Source organism: Heteronotia binoei, chromosome 5, assembly GCF_032191835.1.
Source record: "Heteronotia binoei isolate CCM8104 ecotype False Entrance Well chromosome 5, APGP_CSIRO_Hbin_v1, whole genome shotgun sequence".
Lineage (NCBI taxonomy): Eukaryota > Metazoa > Chordata > Lepidosauria > Squamata > Gekkonidae > Heteronotia > Heteronotia binoei.
The window spans coordinates 124,176,067-124,193,323 of record NC_083227.1 but is presented as its reverse complement, the minus strand read 5'-3'; the positions used below and the strand labels follow the sequence as shown (position 1 = coordinate 124,193,323).

The 17,257-nt window shown below is 42.6% G+C and overlaps 1 protein-coding gene across 3 annotated transcripts in view; it reads left to right on the top strand.

Annotated features, from left to right (window-relative positions):
- Positions 1–1,653: 1,653 nt before the first annotated feature.
- The window catches only part of LOC132572822 (proton-coupled amino acid transporter 1-like), a 37,331-nt gene continuing 21,727 nt past the window's right edge, over positions 1,654–17,257 (top strand). The window contains exons 1-6 of one of the 3 annotated variants that reach the window (XM_060240292.1): positions 1,654–1,760; positions 9,723–9,870; positions 11,348–11,438; positions 13,917–14,005; positions 15,151–15,246; positions 16,118–16,202. In XM_060240292.1, the coding sequence (XP_060096275.1) occupies positions 9,728–9,870; positions 11,348–11,438; positions 13,917–14,005; positions 15,151–15,246; positions 16,118–16,202 (504 nt within the window). In that variant the 5' untranslated portion in view covers positions 1,654–1,760; positions 9,723–9,727. Of the gene's footprint in view, positions 1,769–1,894; positions 1,963–9,722; positions 9,871–11,347; positions 11,439–13,916; positions 14,006–15,150; positions 15,247–16,117; positions 16,203–17,257 lie in introns of those variants that run through there. The other 2 variants (XM_060240290.1, XM_060240291.1) reach the window with 2 other exon arrangements.

The window sequence follows — 17,257 nt, the reverse complement described above, 5'->3', positions numbered from 1 at the left end:
AGAGAGAAAGCCAAAAGGGATCAGATGGAGAAATAAACACACTGCTATGTTAAACCACCAGAACTAAATGTGCCATTATTATACTAGGTCAGACAACTTGAGTTGCAGGGTTAGAGATGAATGATTTGGAAGTGATCAGTGAAGAATCTTCTCTACATTGTGAATTGGAGGGAGCAACTGGGGTGGGGGTGAGTGCTGTAGTACACCACTAGAAGCATAGGGTTCATGTGGTGAGGGAAAGGCAGCTTTTCTTCCCATGGACACCAGTGCAATGAATATAAGAATTCCAGCTGTGCACCAAGAGTTCTGATCCCTGTGTCAGCACAAGCATGTAGTAGGCTGCAGCCCCCATAGTCCGAAACAGTGCACCCAGTAGACTTCCTTTGTTCTTCTTTACTTAAAATATTTAGATTGTCTTTCTATATGTGGTTCTTGTGCTGGAAGGACAGGCAACAGTTTTGAGGCAGGCTTCACTTCCCACCTTTCCAGGCTGAGAGATAAGAATTTAGACTTTTCTAGTGGTTAAGATGTGGTGCAACATATTTCAGCTTTATTTTAATAGAAGTTTGATAATGCTGAATACACAAATACCATGTGAACTTTCTTAAGGGTGGTGCATCTGTGTGGTAGATCAGGATCGAGAAGGGTGTGAGGTATCGGTGGGAAATGAGCTCTTCGCCTAGAAAGGAAAACAGCTCCTGTAATTGAAGGAGTTTTATTAGAAAAGGGAATCTCAGAAGGTTTTGCTTCATTCCTGTAGGACAGGGGTGGACAACAGTAGCTCTCCAGGTGTTTTTGCCTGCAACTCCCGTCAGCCCCAGCCAGCATCGCCAATGGCTGGGGCTGATGGGAGTTGTAGGCAAAAAAAAACACCTGGAGAGCTACCGTTGGCCACCCTTGCTGTAGGATAAACTTTGTTAGCCTAAATACCCTCTGATTTTAGGATCTTTTTAAATTGCTGCTTCCAAACAGGTTCTTTCCCGAGCTTGTTCCTAGCTCTTCAAAACAGCAATACCTGCAAAGTTGGAGTCCAGTAGCATCTTTAAGACCAACAAAGTTTTATTCAGAATGTAAGCTTTTGTGTGCATGCGCACGTCTTCATTCCTCGTCTGAAGAAGTGTGCATGCACATGAAAGCTTACATTCTGAATAAAACTTTGTTGGTCTTAAAGGTGCTACTGGACTCCTATTTTGTTCTATCGCTTCAGACCAGCACAACTGCCCACCTGGATCTATCTACACACAAGGCTGTGTGCGTGTTAACTGCTGTCAAATCGCTTCTGACTTATAGTGACCCTATGAATTTGATGACCTCCAAAATGTATTAAGAGCCTTGCTCAGCACTTGCAAACTAAAGCCCGTGGCTTCCTGTATAGAGTCAGTCAATTCCATGCACGTTGGGCCGACCGTCTTCCTCTTTTCTCGCTACCTTCTGCTTTTTCGAGCATGGTTGTCTTTTTTCAGCGACTCCTGTCGAGGAAATAAACATCTTCTGTTGCAAGGCATGCATCGTCCTCCAGATGGCGCGTTAAAAGCAACCGGCTCTTCTCTTGTTTGGTTTCCGCCCTCCCAGGAGTTATCACAGTTCGGGCGGAAATAGAACTAGACGCGTTCAGAGAGAGGTCAGCTGACTCACTGGTATGGCGGAACCGGCGTGGTCACATGGGCAGGGAAAGTGATTTTGTCAGATGACGCCGCCGCAGGAAGAGGCTACGATGGAAAGGGAGAGCCGGTGAAAGCGGAAAAGAAGAGAAGCCGATGGTGTGGAGGTGGGGGCTGGCGCGTAGAGGCGTCGTGGTGCCCGGATGGAGGCTCATGCAGGGGAGGGGTGGGAGCTGGTCATTGGTGGTGGGATACAGTCTGGATGCGGGGGAGAGCAGGAGTCCGGACAAGAGACGTATATAGGATTTTGTGAATGCCTGCCCTAGGCACTGACAGCTAGAACAAGGGAAAGGGGCGCCAGGTGAGTGATGTGCAGACCCAATCTCCCGCCCAGTAATGTTCTTGAGTGCGCAACTGCTAAGCTGATAGCAGGTATTTAACATGGAGATTTCTGTCACGGAGGTGAATTGATGGCAAATGGAGTACCTGCCGGAGTTTCCCCAGTCACAGCTGTTAAAGGTATAGGTATTTTCCAGGTTTTGTTGGTGATGTGGGTTAATGGGGGGGGGGGGGGGTATGCTTGCAATGGTAATGCTTGCACGTGCTGTGGTGGGATGTGTATGCAAAATGCAATCGGTGTGGGAAGGGCTGGTGTTCTGTAATGGTAAGAAAGAGGAGCAAAATGTCAGTGTATTTCAGAAAACCAAGCGCATGGTTTAAACTGGGACATGAGCTACGTCCCAGTTTAATGATATGGTGAAGGGGGAGGTGCATACACATGGGTTTAGTTTAATGTATGAGTACTACAAATAATTTTGTTCTGTTTATATGGGAAGTGTTCTATGATCATTTGGGAAACATAGAACTTGTGCATAACTTATCCTGAAAAAGAAAGAAGAGCTGTATGTATGCTAGGATGTGCAATTTAAACTGTTGTCGGGTAGTTTTTGATGGGGTGGTGGTGTGATTACTAGCTTAGCTATTAAGAGGCAGATCAGGGCTGCTTGGCACACAAGTTCATTGTTACTTTATTTGAAAATAAAAATTGCTTGGGAATCATTCAGCTATGTTAGGATCTAGAAGGAATACAAAGAAAGGGAAGGTATTATCAGAATTTGCCCTTGTATAAATTGATGGTGCGGTCTCATTTGGAGTACTGTGTGCAATTCTGGTCACCGCACCTCAAAAAGGATATTATAGCATTGGAAAAAGGCCAGAAAAGGGCAACTAGAATGATTAAAGGGTTTGAACACTTTCCCTATGAAGAAAGGTTAAAACGCTTGGGGCTCTTTAGCTTGGAGAAACATCGACTGCGGGGTGACATGATAGAGGTTTACAAGATTATGCATGGGATGGAGAAAGTAGAGAAAGAAGTACTTTTCTCCCTTTCTCACAATACAAGAACTCGTGGGCATTCGATGAAATTGCTGAGCAGTCAAGTTAGAACGGATAAAAGGAAGTACTTCTTCACCCAAAGGGTGATTAACATGTGGGATTCACTGCCACAGGAGGTGGTAGCAGCTACAAGCATAGCCAGTTTCAAGAGGGGGTTAGATAAAAATATGGAGCAGAGGTCCATCAGTGGCTATTAGCCACAGTGTGTGTGTGTGTATATGTGTGTGTATAAAAAATTTTGGCCACTGTGTGACACAGAGTGTTGGACTGGATGGGCCATTGGCCTGATCCAACATGGCTTCTCTTATGTTCTTGATGTTTTCCTAAGCTGATTTGGAAGTTGCTAGCAGAACTCATTCACTGTAATTGGTAAGTTTGGAGAGAGGGAACAAGAAGGAAAGGCGAGAGTAACAACAGTAAATGAGAGACAGGAGAACAATTCATTTGGAATGGACTGTCAAAAGGAAAAAAACAGTTGCTTGACCAGTTTTATTTAATTCATTTATACCCCACCTTTCTCCCCAGTGGGTGTCCAAAGAGATTTACATCATTATCTTTTCCTCTGCTTTATTTTTGCAACAACCCTATGAGGCAAATTAGGCTGAGAATATGTGACTGGCCCAGGGTCACCCAGTGAGCTTCCATGACACAAGTTGGGATTCAAACTTGGGTCTCCCAGGTACTAGAAGAACAGTACATGGGGAAAAAAAACTGGATGGATGAAGAACCTAGAACGTTAAATGAATCCAAATCGGAGGGCCCAATATTTAAATAAATAAATATAGAATATAAATATCAATTATACAAAATACATGTATTTATTATGAAATATTTTTAAAAACCATTATAGACCCTAATATGGCCTCAATTTAGGTTAAAATCATACACTACTTTCTTACAAAGACCTTATGTGTTTTGGCCTTATGACCTTCTTTAGTGGGCAAGCATAAAAATTACACAATGGCTCCAGACATTGCAAAAATTTTACAATAATTAATCAATATAGGACCAAGTTGGAATTGTGCTATAATACAGAAAAAAGGAGGAAGATGAAAAATATTGTTAAATTTAGTACAATATTTACAATATTTGAATTACCTAGAAATATGTTCAAAAATACCTATTTGAAGTAACTTTTAATCAATATTCATGATTTTAGGCAGATATATGCGTTAGAGTCCTCATTTAAAAAATCACTATCTGCCCAAGTTAGGTATACATATCCTGAATTGTGTACTTAAACAATTCAAGAGTATCCTGGTAACATTCCCATAAAGAATATTTGAAAAAGAACCATAAACACATATAATTAAGTTATATTAATTAGTGCCAAATCCATAAGAATGACCTTCCTAATCTGGTCCAAGGAAATCAATTCAAAGTGCAGTATGGAACCAATGTTGCATAGTAATGTATAGTGCAAAGTGTCAAGTGTGATACTGCTTATATATCAGGCTGTGGATCATGCAGTCAGGATGCATTATGCAATCAGAATAGGGAAGGAAACCCATACACTGCAAATGTGTAACTCAACAGTTGCAGGGTTGCTGTGTGGAGAAAATGGAGGAGAGCAGAATGACATAAGCCACTTTCTGTCCCCATTGGCAGAAAGGTGAGGTACAAAAGTAAATAAAATATTTTTTTTGTTTTGTTTGCTATGGTGATGTATAGAAATGATACGGTAGCATACTTTGACTTCAGTGTAGAACTGTGGCAAAATAGCCAGAAGAAGATGATGATATTGGATTTATATCCCACCCTCCACTCTGAATCTCAAGAGCGGCTTACAGTCTCCTTTGCCTCCCCCGCAACAGTCACCTGTAAGGTAGGTGGGGCTAAGAGAGCTCTCTCAGAAGCTGCCCTTTCAAGGATAGCTCTGTGAGAGCTATGGCTGACCCAAGACCATTCTAGCAGCTGCAAGTGGAGGAGTGGGGAATCAAATCTGGTTCTCCCAGATAAGAGTCCACACATCAAATTAGAGTAGAGTCCACTAGTATCAGAAACCACCAAGGTTTTCAGGGTATAACCATCTGTGAGAAGGCTCCCTTTGTCAGAGATTTGACTCTCAAAATCTTATATCCTAAAAATCTTGTTGGTCTCAACGGTGTTACTGGGTTCCATTTCAGCTGTCCTGCTGAAGATCATGGCTACTTTTCTGAAACAGTGGCAAAATAGGCATTTGTGTGGTCATTACATATATGAATATATGAAAGTATGTAGGTTAGATGCCATCAAAGACATCTGCCCAGAAAAAGAAGCATATAATTTATCTTTATTACTCCTCTCTACCACTGGAGTTCTCCAATCTTTCCTCAGGCTGCTCCTGTGGGGTCCCCCATTCCCTTCAGCATCAGCTAGCAGTTTATCAGGCCTTTCCAGACAGTAGTTCCAGACAGCTTATTAGGAGATCTTGTGTACAAAATTATACATTTGCGTAAGCATACGCAAACTTGTGGTCAAACAGGGACCTGTGCGTAGGTGATTCTTCCATCTCCAGGTGACCCCTTTGCTTTGCAAACATTTCCCATATCTAAGATTGTAATCCTTTGTCTAGTACTTTTCCAGATTCCACCTTCTCTAGCAGTTTTTCTTGCTGATTGCAGTGGAAATGGTCTTGGGCTTCCAGCTGTGTTGCAGTCTGTAATCGAGGCACAAAGAAGTGGTATGCTTGATGGAGGGGGTGGATTTGGCTGCTTGTCAAAGGAGAATGATGCTGAAGCTTATTAGTGGGCAATTATTATTCATCAAGGAAAAAAAGATGTAAAAAGCCATGTCTATTTATTCGCATTAGTCAGACTTTTAATATCTAATTTGAGGCTTTTGCTTCAGCTTTGGTGTTCCTAGTGCCATAGGAGTAGGTGGCACAGTTGTTGCTGTATAATTATCTGTACTCAGATTGCAAATTTGGAAGAGTTTCTTTGTCCCCAGCTTGACAACTGATTTTGCCAACAGCTTACAATACAAGTCGATATGTATGGGAACTAATTGGGACACTTCTCATTTGTATAAATGATACAAATTGTTGGGAGCATCAGGACAGCATTTGGAACCTTTTAAAAAAATTTCCTGGTGAAATTATTGAATGGTACTGGTCACAGATATAAGGTGCAAGTCATTGGCATATAAACTAGTCACTTGTGACTGGTAGAGTTCTTGGATAGTGGGCAGGCAAGCCCGAAGTGCCTATTATAGAGGTGTTGAACTCCTTTGTTAGGAGGGCTGGATCTGACACAAATGGGATGTTGTGGGGCCAGGCCATGTATGTCATAAAATGAGGTAGCGGAGAGATAAATTTTATAAAGGACACAGACAAGCACAATTAAAGATATTATTTTTTAACTTAAAATACAAACATGCTTAAAACTCTTGCAGTATTTTGTTTAAAATGGAAAGGTGGGGGAATAGTCGGATTTTGCAGTGCAATTTTTAAAATAAGACATCAAGAAAAAACACAAGGATCACAGCAGCAACTACAATATAAAATGTTCTGAGCCTGGGAAAACAATGAAATGGCATTGTAAGCTTCTGTCCTCCCTCCCCAGATGGGGGTCTACTCTCTCCCCTGACTCTCCAGTGTAATATCCCCCTTTGACTGTGGGTCCCCAGGTTTGAGTACTCACTAGGTCAGGTCAGCAGAGACAAGCTGGCTTAAAGCATCAGCCCTTTATTTGCAAGAACACAACTGCAGGAAGCATGAGTTTCAGCTGGCTATAGGAACCATGAAAGTGAAACTATCTCTACTCCATTGAAACATACTGCAGCACAGACAAAGTTGCAAGGAAAATGTGGAATGGATTTTCTATTAAGGTCTCTGGGCCCCATCTATCTGGGCACAGTAACCTTAATAGAAAATCCATTCAATGTTTTCCTTGCAGCTTTGCTTCCTGTTGCAGCCAGCAAAGACAAGGCAGGGGGGAGAAAAGAGTCCCGCAGGCCTGATTAAAACCCTGGGCAGGGGGTTTAGGCCTGTGGGCCGGACATTTGACACCCCTGCTCTAATAGGCTACAAATAACCACGAAACAAGTTCTTTTCCAAAGCAAGGTTTTGAATTTATTGAGGGAAGTATTGGAGTGCAGAAATTGAAAAGATACTCAAGCATAAGAGCAGCGCATTTGTTATGTTAAGAAGAATGTGTATATGAAGAATTGTATGAAAGTAGAGAAAGAGAAATTAAGCCAGAGCCAAGCCTCTGACTGTGGGAACTCTTCACCCAGGAATGGCCACAAAGAGGAGTGAGAGAGAGGGGGGTGGATTTAAAGAAGGGGAAAGGAGAGTGTTCAAGAGAAAAGGAGTGAACAAAGAAAGGGGTTCACCTATCTGCAGTCTGTGAGCTGGATGTATTATGTTGTCTGTATAGATGGTTCAGGGCACGAGTCTCCATTGTGGTGCCTGTAGGTGCCGTGGTGCCTGCTGACACCTTTTCTGGCTCCAGAAAGTGGGTGAGGCCACCAAGGCATCTGACTGACTATTGGAGATTTGATTGGCTGTACAGATTTTTTAAAATGTTGCTTTGGCATCAGCTGCCACCTCAGCACAAATGCCCACACTATTACTGAAGTTAAGCTGTGGCGATAATTTTGTGGCTGTCTTTACCTCCTGCAGCAGCCATTTTATGGCAGTCATTTTGTTGCTGCACCCACTGTGCCATATCAGAATTCCAAACATGCCTGCAGGCTCAAAAAGGTTGGGGATCCCTGATCCAGGGAATCAGTGTTAGGGACCTTTAGGACATTCTCAGAGTCCCAAGGTAATAGTAAGAAGACGTGCTGGTTCCAGTGGGTAAGAATGCATAATTTTGCCTCGCAGAACTGTAGTAGCTTGTGTAAAAGAAAACCAAAGAAATGATTGTAAACTCTAGCAGGGGTGTCAAACTAATTTGTTATGAGGGCCTGATCTGGCATAAATGAGACCTTGTCAGGCCGGGCTGGACCATGTGTGTACCTATTTAAGATTAAGTAGCAGAGATATAAACTTTATAAAAGATGCAGACAAACTCAATTAAATAAAAAAACCCTTAAGAGAAAACATGCTTAAAACATTAGCACTCATTGGTCTTAAAGGTGCTTTCTTTGTATTTCTCCCATGGGATCCAGGGAACTGGGCAATGGAAGTTCTGGAGAAAATAGAGGTTTTGCTCTGTAACTCCTGTGTAATTGAGTAAGCTGTGATGCAGAAGGAAGCAAGAGAGGGGGAGAAGGAAGCAGATGACAGCTGTACAGGGACCTGATAGGAGCCCCCTGGGGGCCTGATTCAGCCCCCAGGCCGCATGTTTGACTCCTCTGCTCTAGGGATTCAGGGTGAGTTCAGGATGAGAATCTGTGGGTTTTCTGACTTTAAGTTAGGAAGGGGCACTGCCCATAGAGGTAACAAAATATACTTGTATCTAGGCAGAGTGGACAAAAGGGCTTGTAAGGCTGAAGCTGCACCCACATGCTTGAGACAGGTTGGGAGGAGACCTTCAGGCAAAGCTAGTAGATGTAATCAAGCCCACCTGGTTGCTTGATAGTAATTAGATTTGTACTCAGGAAGAATTGCGCTTGCTGATGAAATCTAGGTAGGTGCCTGAATAGGCATGCAAAAGAAGAAGTGGAGATTGGATTTATACCTCGCCCTTCACTACCTGAAGGAGTCTCAGAGCAGTTTATAATCTCCTTTTCCTTCCCTTCCTCACAACAGACACCCTGTGAGGTAGGTGGAGCTGAGAGCTCTGACAGAAACTGCTCTCTGCAGAACAGCATCTGGCAGATTATGACTGACCCAGGGTTACTCCAGCAGTTGCATGTGGAGGAGTGGGGAATCAAACCCGGTTCTCCCAGATAAGAGTCCATGCACTTAGCCACTACACCAAACTGGCTCTCAGATGCAGATGTCCCATCAGTGAATCTCTCCCTCCAAAAGTTTGGGCCACTCATTAGCATAGCCTGAGGGGTGCCTTGGCCTCACCTTCTCCAAAGCATGGCATTGCCAGCTTCTAAAGTGGCTCCCAGAGTGAATTTAGCCAAGATGGACTCAGAGTGGCCAACACACATCTGGGAAGGGGAGTCCCTGACAGAATTGTGTCATTTTAAAAATGGCTGGAAACTCCGAAGGGGAGAAAGACAAGGTCTTTGCTTAATTCAGACCATGGATCTCTTTTTCTGGCTCCTGAAATCTAAGGATCACTGTCTTAAACTAGATGATGGAGAGTTATGCCTTTATTATTCATATGTTTCAGAGGCAAACTGCAAACCGCGGAAATAGATGTCATCTTCCCACAATCTTTGTGGAGTGCAGAGTGTACCTCTTGCTGGGGAAAACTAATACAAATGGTACAGTTTGCTAACTTTAGATTCTTATGATGAGCACATCTAAGGGTAGTGGTAATGGATGAACAAACGAAGAGGAGATATTTCCACCCCACCCCCCACCTCGGCAGCTTTTTTTTCTTTGAGGAAAAAACGTGTGGGTGTTGGACTTTGACACTCATTATAATTACAGTTAAGTGCTCTTCATTGATTTGGAGTTTTCCTCCGAGTGTGCCACTGATGCAACTCACAATGCGGGTCAGGGGTGTGTGTCACTATATAACACTTCCAGGCAGAACCTGTTCAAGTAATAGAAGCAGAGCAGTCATACAGCAGCAATGTCACATCCAGGGAAACCTCAGGCAATGAACACAGCAGCATCCCAAGGAGGCAACATTGAGTTAAGAGGAGCTATGGTTTCTGCTGTTGCTTCCCCTGCAGCCACGATGTCTGCCAGGAGGTTACGCAGTGAAGACTACAATGACTACAGTTCGACAGAAGCTTCTCCTCAAAGCAGCCCCCCAGAGGGCTTAAGTGGCTTTTCCTCGCCATCATCCTACCAGCGATTTGGAGAAGCAGATGGGACAACGTAAGCATTTTTGTTCGGAGTTTATGTATGTTGACACATAAGTTACTTCTAGCAGGATGGGAGTAGATCATTTGATCATTTAAGTGTATTTCAGGATATAATTATGAAATAATGAATAACCTCTTATGTATGATTGAATGAAACTTATTTTAATTGTGGGTAAGCATAGCCACGCCCTTGTCCTTCATTCTGGGCAAGTTTCAGATAATCCAGGTCTAGAACTGGCATTTAGTCTGGTTCCTTATTCCTTTGGGAAAACATGACTAGCAAGCATGCCTTTTTCTAAAATGTGTTATCCCTTCACATTATTTTCTCCAGACTGTTCTGAATGTGGATTAGCTGTTCCTTGCCCACACTTTATGTACTGAACCAGACCAAAATAAACATGGTTTGCATGCTCTTGATTTATGTACTGGATCACTTGGAGTCCCCAGCGCAGAGTTCCTGATCTGTAATAGCTGTGTTTAGGAAACATTTAGGTTTTGCTGAAGCAAAAAAATAATGAACGCATGGTTTGTTTCTTGGAGAAGTGATGCCTCCAAATTGTAAAATGTATTATTGCTTCTTAATCCTTCCCTTAAAGCAAATGCCTCTTCTCCCTCTTAAAAAATGAAGTTCTGATATAGATCAGTATGTTCTGATAATATGTTCTCTATTGTATTGAACATGTGACCTTTCTGAAAAAAAGTTTTACTGCTGAAATTCATGTGGACTGCAGCCTCTGCCTGGGAGGAAGCTGAGGCTATTTTCTAGGACTGAGTTGACTTTGAAGGTAGATGTTGGGATGTGTCTATAACAGGGGTGGCCAAACTTGCTTAATGTAAGAGCCACATATAATAAACGTCAGATGTTTGAGAGCTGCAAGACATGAGCGTCAGATGTTTGAGAGCCACAAGGCAAGAAGGCAGGCAAATAGATGGATGATGGAGGAGGGAGAGAGGTGGAAAGAAAGCAACTTTAACTTTAAATGCATTCTCCAAGCCACCAGCTGGCTTGGCTTAGAGAAGTGATTTAAAGAGAGAAATGCCTTCTCCAAACTGGCCACAGGGTGGTGACGGCTTCAGGAGCCACACAATATGTGTGAAAGAGCCATATGTGGCTCCCGAGCCACAGTTTGGCCACCCCTGGTCTATAAGATGCTTGATCAATGATCCCCAAGATGGTGCCTTTTGGGGGGGGGGACAAAGCATCTTTTCCCCAACACAAAGTGTGAGCCCTGGCTTTCCTCTACCTTGTTTGAGAAGCAGGTGCTTCTAAAGAACCCCGGAGGCATCACCTTTGTGTCTGGAGGGAGTGCAGCTGCCTCTGCTAGAAGAGGATGCTTGACAGCTTCACAAATTATGTGACTGTCCCCAGTACCCTGTGGCAGCTATTTTGTAGTAGGTACCCACTGTCCCTTTGCAAAATTCTGAAGGAGCCCACAGGCTCAACAAGTTTGGGAAGCCCTGTGCTTGATGATTTCTTTTGTCCCCCTCAGATGGTTTCAAACCTTAATACACCTCTTGAAAGGGAACATCGGCACAGGCTTGCTGGGGCTCCCATTAGCTGTGAAAAATGCTGGCATTGTGGTAAGATTTAATGTATTCCAATTATATTAAATGTAATTAATGCTGCTGAATTTAAATTTTTCTAAATGTTGGAATAAAGTGATCCTTCTTGGTTGCTTCTTATAGAAACTGATTCTTGTTTGCTGGTTTCATTAACCCTGTGTATTTCTCTGGGCTAAGGAATGATATTTGGGGCTGATGGTTCAGGGAAGCTGTTAGAAGGAAAATGAGTTTACCATCCCTAGCTACCTGTAAAGTGTAACCATCAAGTGCTTGGTAGGCTACCATTTGAACTCTTGGTCAGCCTGAAACCATAGGGGAGTGACAAGGAGGCCTAATTAAGGCATGGGCCATTTCTCCCCATTACTATGTCCCTCCATGGGGTCTGCTTCTGCTAACCAGGCAGGCAGAGATGGAGTATGTCTCCTTACATGCAAGTATGGGGGAGGTGCCATTCCTATTTATCGGAGTTGGCCTGGCTTGCTTTGAAAGCAGTGTCCTACTTCAGTCTAGGATGAAAGTGACATGGAGAACAGACCGTTAGAAAGCATGTGCTTAGTGCTGTCCAATCAAAAAGAAGACAGCAGTTGCAGAGCTACTTTACATTTCCTACTTTACACGTTAAGAACACCTAAACTAAGCTAAAGATAGTTTCAGTGTCCTTTCCTTTCTTTGCTTACAATAAGTTCTAACCGAAACCAGCAAGTCGTCTAGCTATAGGGAAGTTCTTGTTTTGTACTTTACACAACATCAGTTCAGTTCAGCTTATTAAACAATGTATCTGTCATCCATATAATTATATCATAAGAAAAAGGTATGTAGGTCATAACTTCTGAACACTTCCTGAAGTTAGCAGCACACAATGTCTTTAACTTTCCCCACCTTACCAGGTTCTTTGGGGACATGTACTCAAGATCACATAAGCTACAATTAAGCGATGTTAAATCAAAACAAAAGCATTTAGATACAAACTGGGAGCCTATTTTAAATAATAATAATAATTACCTTTTAGTACAGTGTGTGTATGCAAGGTGCCATCAAATCATAGCCGATTTATGACAACCCCATTGCGTCTTCAAGGCAAGAGACTAACAGAAGTGGTTTTGCATTGCCTTCTTCTGTGTAGTGATCCTGGAATTCCTTGGCAGTCTTTCATCCAAACACTGACCAGGCAAACCCCGCTTAGCTTCTGAGATCCGATGAGACTGGCCTAGCCTAGACAATCCAGGACAGGGCCTTTCAATACTAGGTGCCATATATAGTTACAGTAAATAATCCCTGACCACAGAAGTCCAAGATGGCAAACAAGGTGATTTGGAAATGGAATAGAATTTTAAAAGGCAGCTTAGAGGGTTAGCAGAAAAGGTATGGGCTTGATCTAGCCAAACGTATGCTTTTTGACATGTGATAGATATTAATAGAAAAGCTAAGCATGCGCTAAACTTTTCCACTACCATCAGTGAGACTAAAATGGCACTTACTTTGGTTCATGCCCTCTGTGCTCACATGTGGTTAAAACACACAGAAGAGAAAGATATTGGTGGCCCTGAAATGGATGGAAACATTAATCAGAAATACTAATTTTGAAACATATGTCCACTATTTTCGACCAGTTTGAGCCACTCATAGAGGTTTACAAGATAATTCATGGGATGGAGAAAGTAGAGAAAGAAGTACTTTTCTCCCTTTCTCACAATACAAGAACTCGTGGGCATTCGATGAAATTGCTGAGCAGACAGGTTAAAACGGATAAAAGGAAGTACTCCTTCACCCAAAGGATGATTAACATGTGGAATTCACTGCCGAGGTGGCCAATATATATTTTGGCCACTGTGTGACACAGAATGTTGGACTGGATGGGCCATTTGCCTGATCCAACATGGCTTCTCTTATGTTCTTATAATTTGGAGAATGGAATACCATTGAACAAGCTATGAAGGAAAGAAAGGCAGGGGACTGAGGAAGGAGGAAGTTTAAAAACCAAAGTATTTGCAATTGGATCCAGTAAGGAAAGAAGGGTATTGAAGGAGAAATACAGGCAGAATCTGGTACACAAGAATAAAACGATTAAAAAAGTGAGCATAAAAAAGAAGTAAAACTTGAGAAATGAAATAACAGTAAACCAAAGCCTTTGCAGTAGGGTGAGACATCAAAAAATAATTTAGCAGCATCCAGAAGTTGGGATGACAGATGCATGAAGGCCTCCTAAAAGGAGGGGAAAAGTGAATCTGAAGACTCAAGGTTCTGGACTTTGAGAAAAGAGCAGGGGGTGGGGAGACTGAGTGGGTTTTATGCAAATTAAATGCAAAGCAATGTCAGTATGCCAAAATGGCAACAAGATGAGATTATAAAGAGATGAAAATGAGGATTGGAGGGGGGGTTTGCAGGATGTTTCTAGTTCTTGGTCAAATGTTCGGTTTTACTGAAAGAAATATTGCATTTCTTATTTTGACCATAAGAGTGTGCTCTTAATCCTCTTCTCCTTTTCACATTGTTTAGATAGGCCCTATCAGTTTGCTTGTGATTGGAATAATCGCTGTGCACTGTATGCATATCCTGGTGAAATGTGCCCACCATTTCTGCAACAAGTAAGACAAAAGTACCCAAGTCTTGCCGTTTTGCACAGAAAGCAGCCTTAGTTTCCTTGGCAGCATCTTCCTCCTTTCTGTTGACCACTTCCAATTTTTGAGCAGATGTCGAACTAAGTACTGAGTCTTATGCTTCTAGAGCACTGTTCTTGTATTTTCTCTTGTACCAAACCTGTGAGATAGGGATAAAAAACTAACTGTTGAGGGAACTAAGGTGGACAGATGGCAGCTTGCACCAAATGGGTGAGATAGGGATGAAAAATTACTTATTTATTAGGGAGATTGCAGTTGACAGGTGGCAGCTTGCCCAAGGACATTCACAGAGTCCAGGCTAAGCTGGTCTTGAAGCCAAGCATTTCTAATGCTTTGTACATTGGACTGTGGTGTGTTTTTATTCAACAGCCACAAGAATAGTTACTTGTACTGTTCTGATCCACTTGCACAAGATGTAAAAAACCCTGATTTCCAAGTTCCCTTAAAAACATCTGCATGCCTTGTGCAGCAGCAGGCAGCCTTCTGGACCACAGCCACAATGTTAAAGATACCTCCCCCCCCCGCCCCCGGGCAATGTGATGAGCCATGCATGTTTGTTAGACATATACTCATGTATATTCTGTGTGCCTGTTTTCTCTGCCTCCACTTAATTCAGTGTTTTGACATGTAGGCACAGTCCTGCATGGATGTAGGAACCTCAGCAAAGTAGAAACTAATCAGGTTTAGATCTGCTTTTCTCTGTCTCACGTGTGGGATCACACCATGGAGAAGTGGAAGTACTTCAGGGACTGCATGAGAAGTTTTTGATCCATAATGCTGTTCCAGCAGTTGTAGGCACACAACTGTGTTGCAAATTTATCTAGCTTAGGTTCAAATAGTATTGCAGTGTCTTCCATCTTCACCTTGAGTGCATGCATGTGAAATGACTGGAGCATATTTTTAGAGCTTTGTAGCTCTTGACTATCTTGCCTAGGTTAAGCAGGAAAAACAGTGAAGGTTTAACATGATGCAGAAATACATCTATATGATGGTGCTTTTGTTACAACACAATGTGCTTCTTCCTGCAACCCCCCCCCCCCCGACCAAGCAAATGATTCTACAGCAAGCAGATCAACAAATTTAAATGTACTTTTTTTCTCTCCTCTCTCCAGACACCAAAAACCGTTTGTGGATTATGGGGATGCTGTGATGCATGGGCTGGAAGCCAGCCCCAGTGCCTGGCTCAGGAATCACTCCATTTGGGGAAGGTATATGTCTTATTTGCATTTGGGGAAGTATAGTCTGGTTGAGTGGTATAAGTAGTCTGTGTATGTAAAGAGTGTTTGAAATGGGAAAGTGGGATGTAGTTTTTATAAAACAAGAGAGCTGATTTGGATTGTTTCAATAGCAGTGGAGGAAACAGGAGCTGGCAGGAGATGTTTTTATAAAATTCAAAGTGATGCGAGGTGTGTGTGCGTGTGCGTGCTTTTCCTCGTAGGGCAGGCAGCAGGGGTTTTCTTCGGGATGGGGGGGGAAGGCATTTGAATCAGAAAAGGGTTAAATCTTCTCTCTCTCTAGCATTTTCCCTGACATGATTCAAAATTCCTAGTGGTTGCCTTAAACTAACAGAAAAAAATTAGAACCAGTTCATGTGTCTCCATCATCTTGTCAAGTTTGACAGCAAAGAAGTTTAGATAATCATGAGCCACTGTCTGACTTCCAGGATGGGGAGCACCCACTCCCACACTGGCCTGGTTAGTATAGAGTCTGCATATATGGAATCAGCTTATCACTTCTATGAATCTGACAGACAGCTAACTATGGTTGATTAGGTATACTATGCTTATTGCAAGTTCTCGCTGTGTGAAGAACTTGAGTGGATCCTTAAGGCATTGATATGCCAATTTGATAAATCTAGTGTTGAGCAGTATATTTAAGCTTTCTTAATTGCCTCCTTGTTTCTGACCTTTTCGTGAGTTTTGCCAGCATGGTTTCAAATTTCTGGAACCATAAGGGCTGAAGTGTGAAGTTGTAATGCTTGCAGACAACATTTCTGAAATTTCAGTTGAAGTATTTCAAACATGCTGAATTGTTATGATGATGTAAGTCTATAAATGGCATATCTTTTATTCTTTTCAGACATATAGTGGGGTTTTTCTTGATTCTCACTCAGCTGGGGTTCTGCTGTGTGTATTTTGTATTTCTAGCTGACAATCTGAAACAGGTAAGATTCAGTACAATATTCTTTTAAGGGTGGCATTAGGCGTTTTAAGAATGTAAGATCTCCCAACTTCAGCATCCCATGACTGGTGTAACCAACAGAAAAATTTTAAGATGGGCAGAGAAGGTCTTGTGCATATAACTAGAGTTGTTCTTGCTGGCACAAAACTCTATGTTCCTATTTTACTTGGGATACCTCAGGGGATTTGATATGAAACCCTGCCGAATTAAGGTTTGTGTATATGTTGCCTCAGTTTTAGCGTTAAGATGAGGACCTTCTTCTGATGTACAGTGTCTTACAGAGGATGTAAATAAAGTGCTAGAAGGGTAATCCCTTAAAAACAAATCACAATTATATACTGAATATATGAATATGGTAAAAGTAACAACTAATGTGTTTGATCTATGATCTGATGGTGGCATGCTTGGAATGGATGACTTGGGGGCTTATCTGTAAATAATAGTTCTCTGTTATGTGACTAGAGCAGGGGTCCTCAAACTTTTTAAATAGGGGGCCAGTTCACTGTCCCTCAGACTGTTGGAGGGCCGGACTGTTGTGGTGGCTGCCGTTACTGTACAAGGCCGCGGTCCGTCAGTTCTCCGTCTTCTGCATCTCTCTCCCTTCCCCACACCACACACCCCAGCCTGGGAACTCACCTCACCTCGGTATCGCCTCACACTCTGCCGCCTCAGCCCAGTGCCGGAAGTGTGCATTGCTAACGCGAGTTTAGGTCAAACGTCACTTCCGGTCTGATTTTGCCATAACCCAGTGGGCCGCATAAACGTCCTCAGCGGGCCGCATATGGCCTGCGGGCTGTAGTTTGAGGACCCCTGGTCTAGAGGTTCAGAAACCTCCTATATTTTGTAAAATCCAAACCATCCAAAGATTGGGAGAAATGGCAATATATTGCTTTGTGTCATTTGCTTCACTTTTCTTTGAAACAGAAGCTAGCCTTCATATCATTGTGGTAACTTTGTGCAGAGATTGTGCCCACATATGTCTCTGCTGCCTGCAGAGTTTCTCACAATTTATGTTGACTATGAATGTGAAAAGTATGT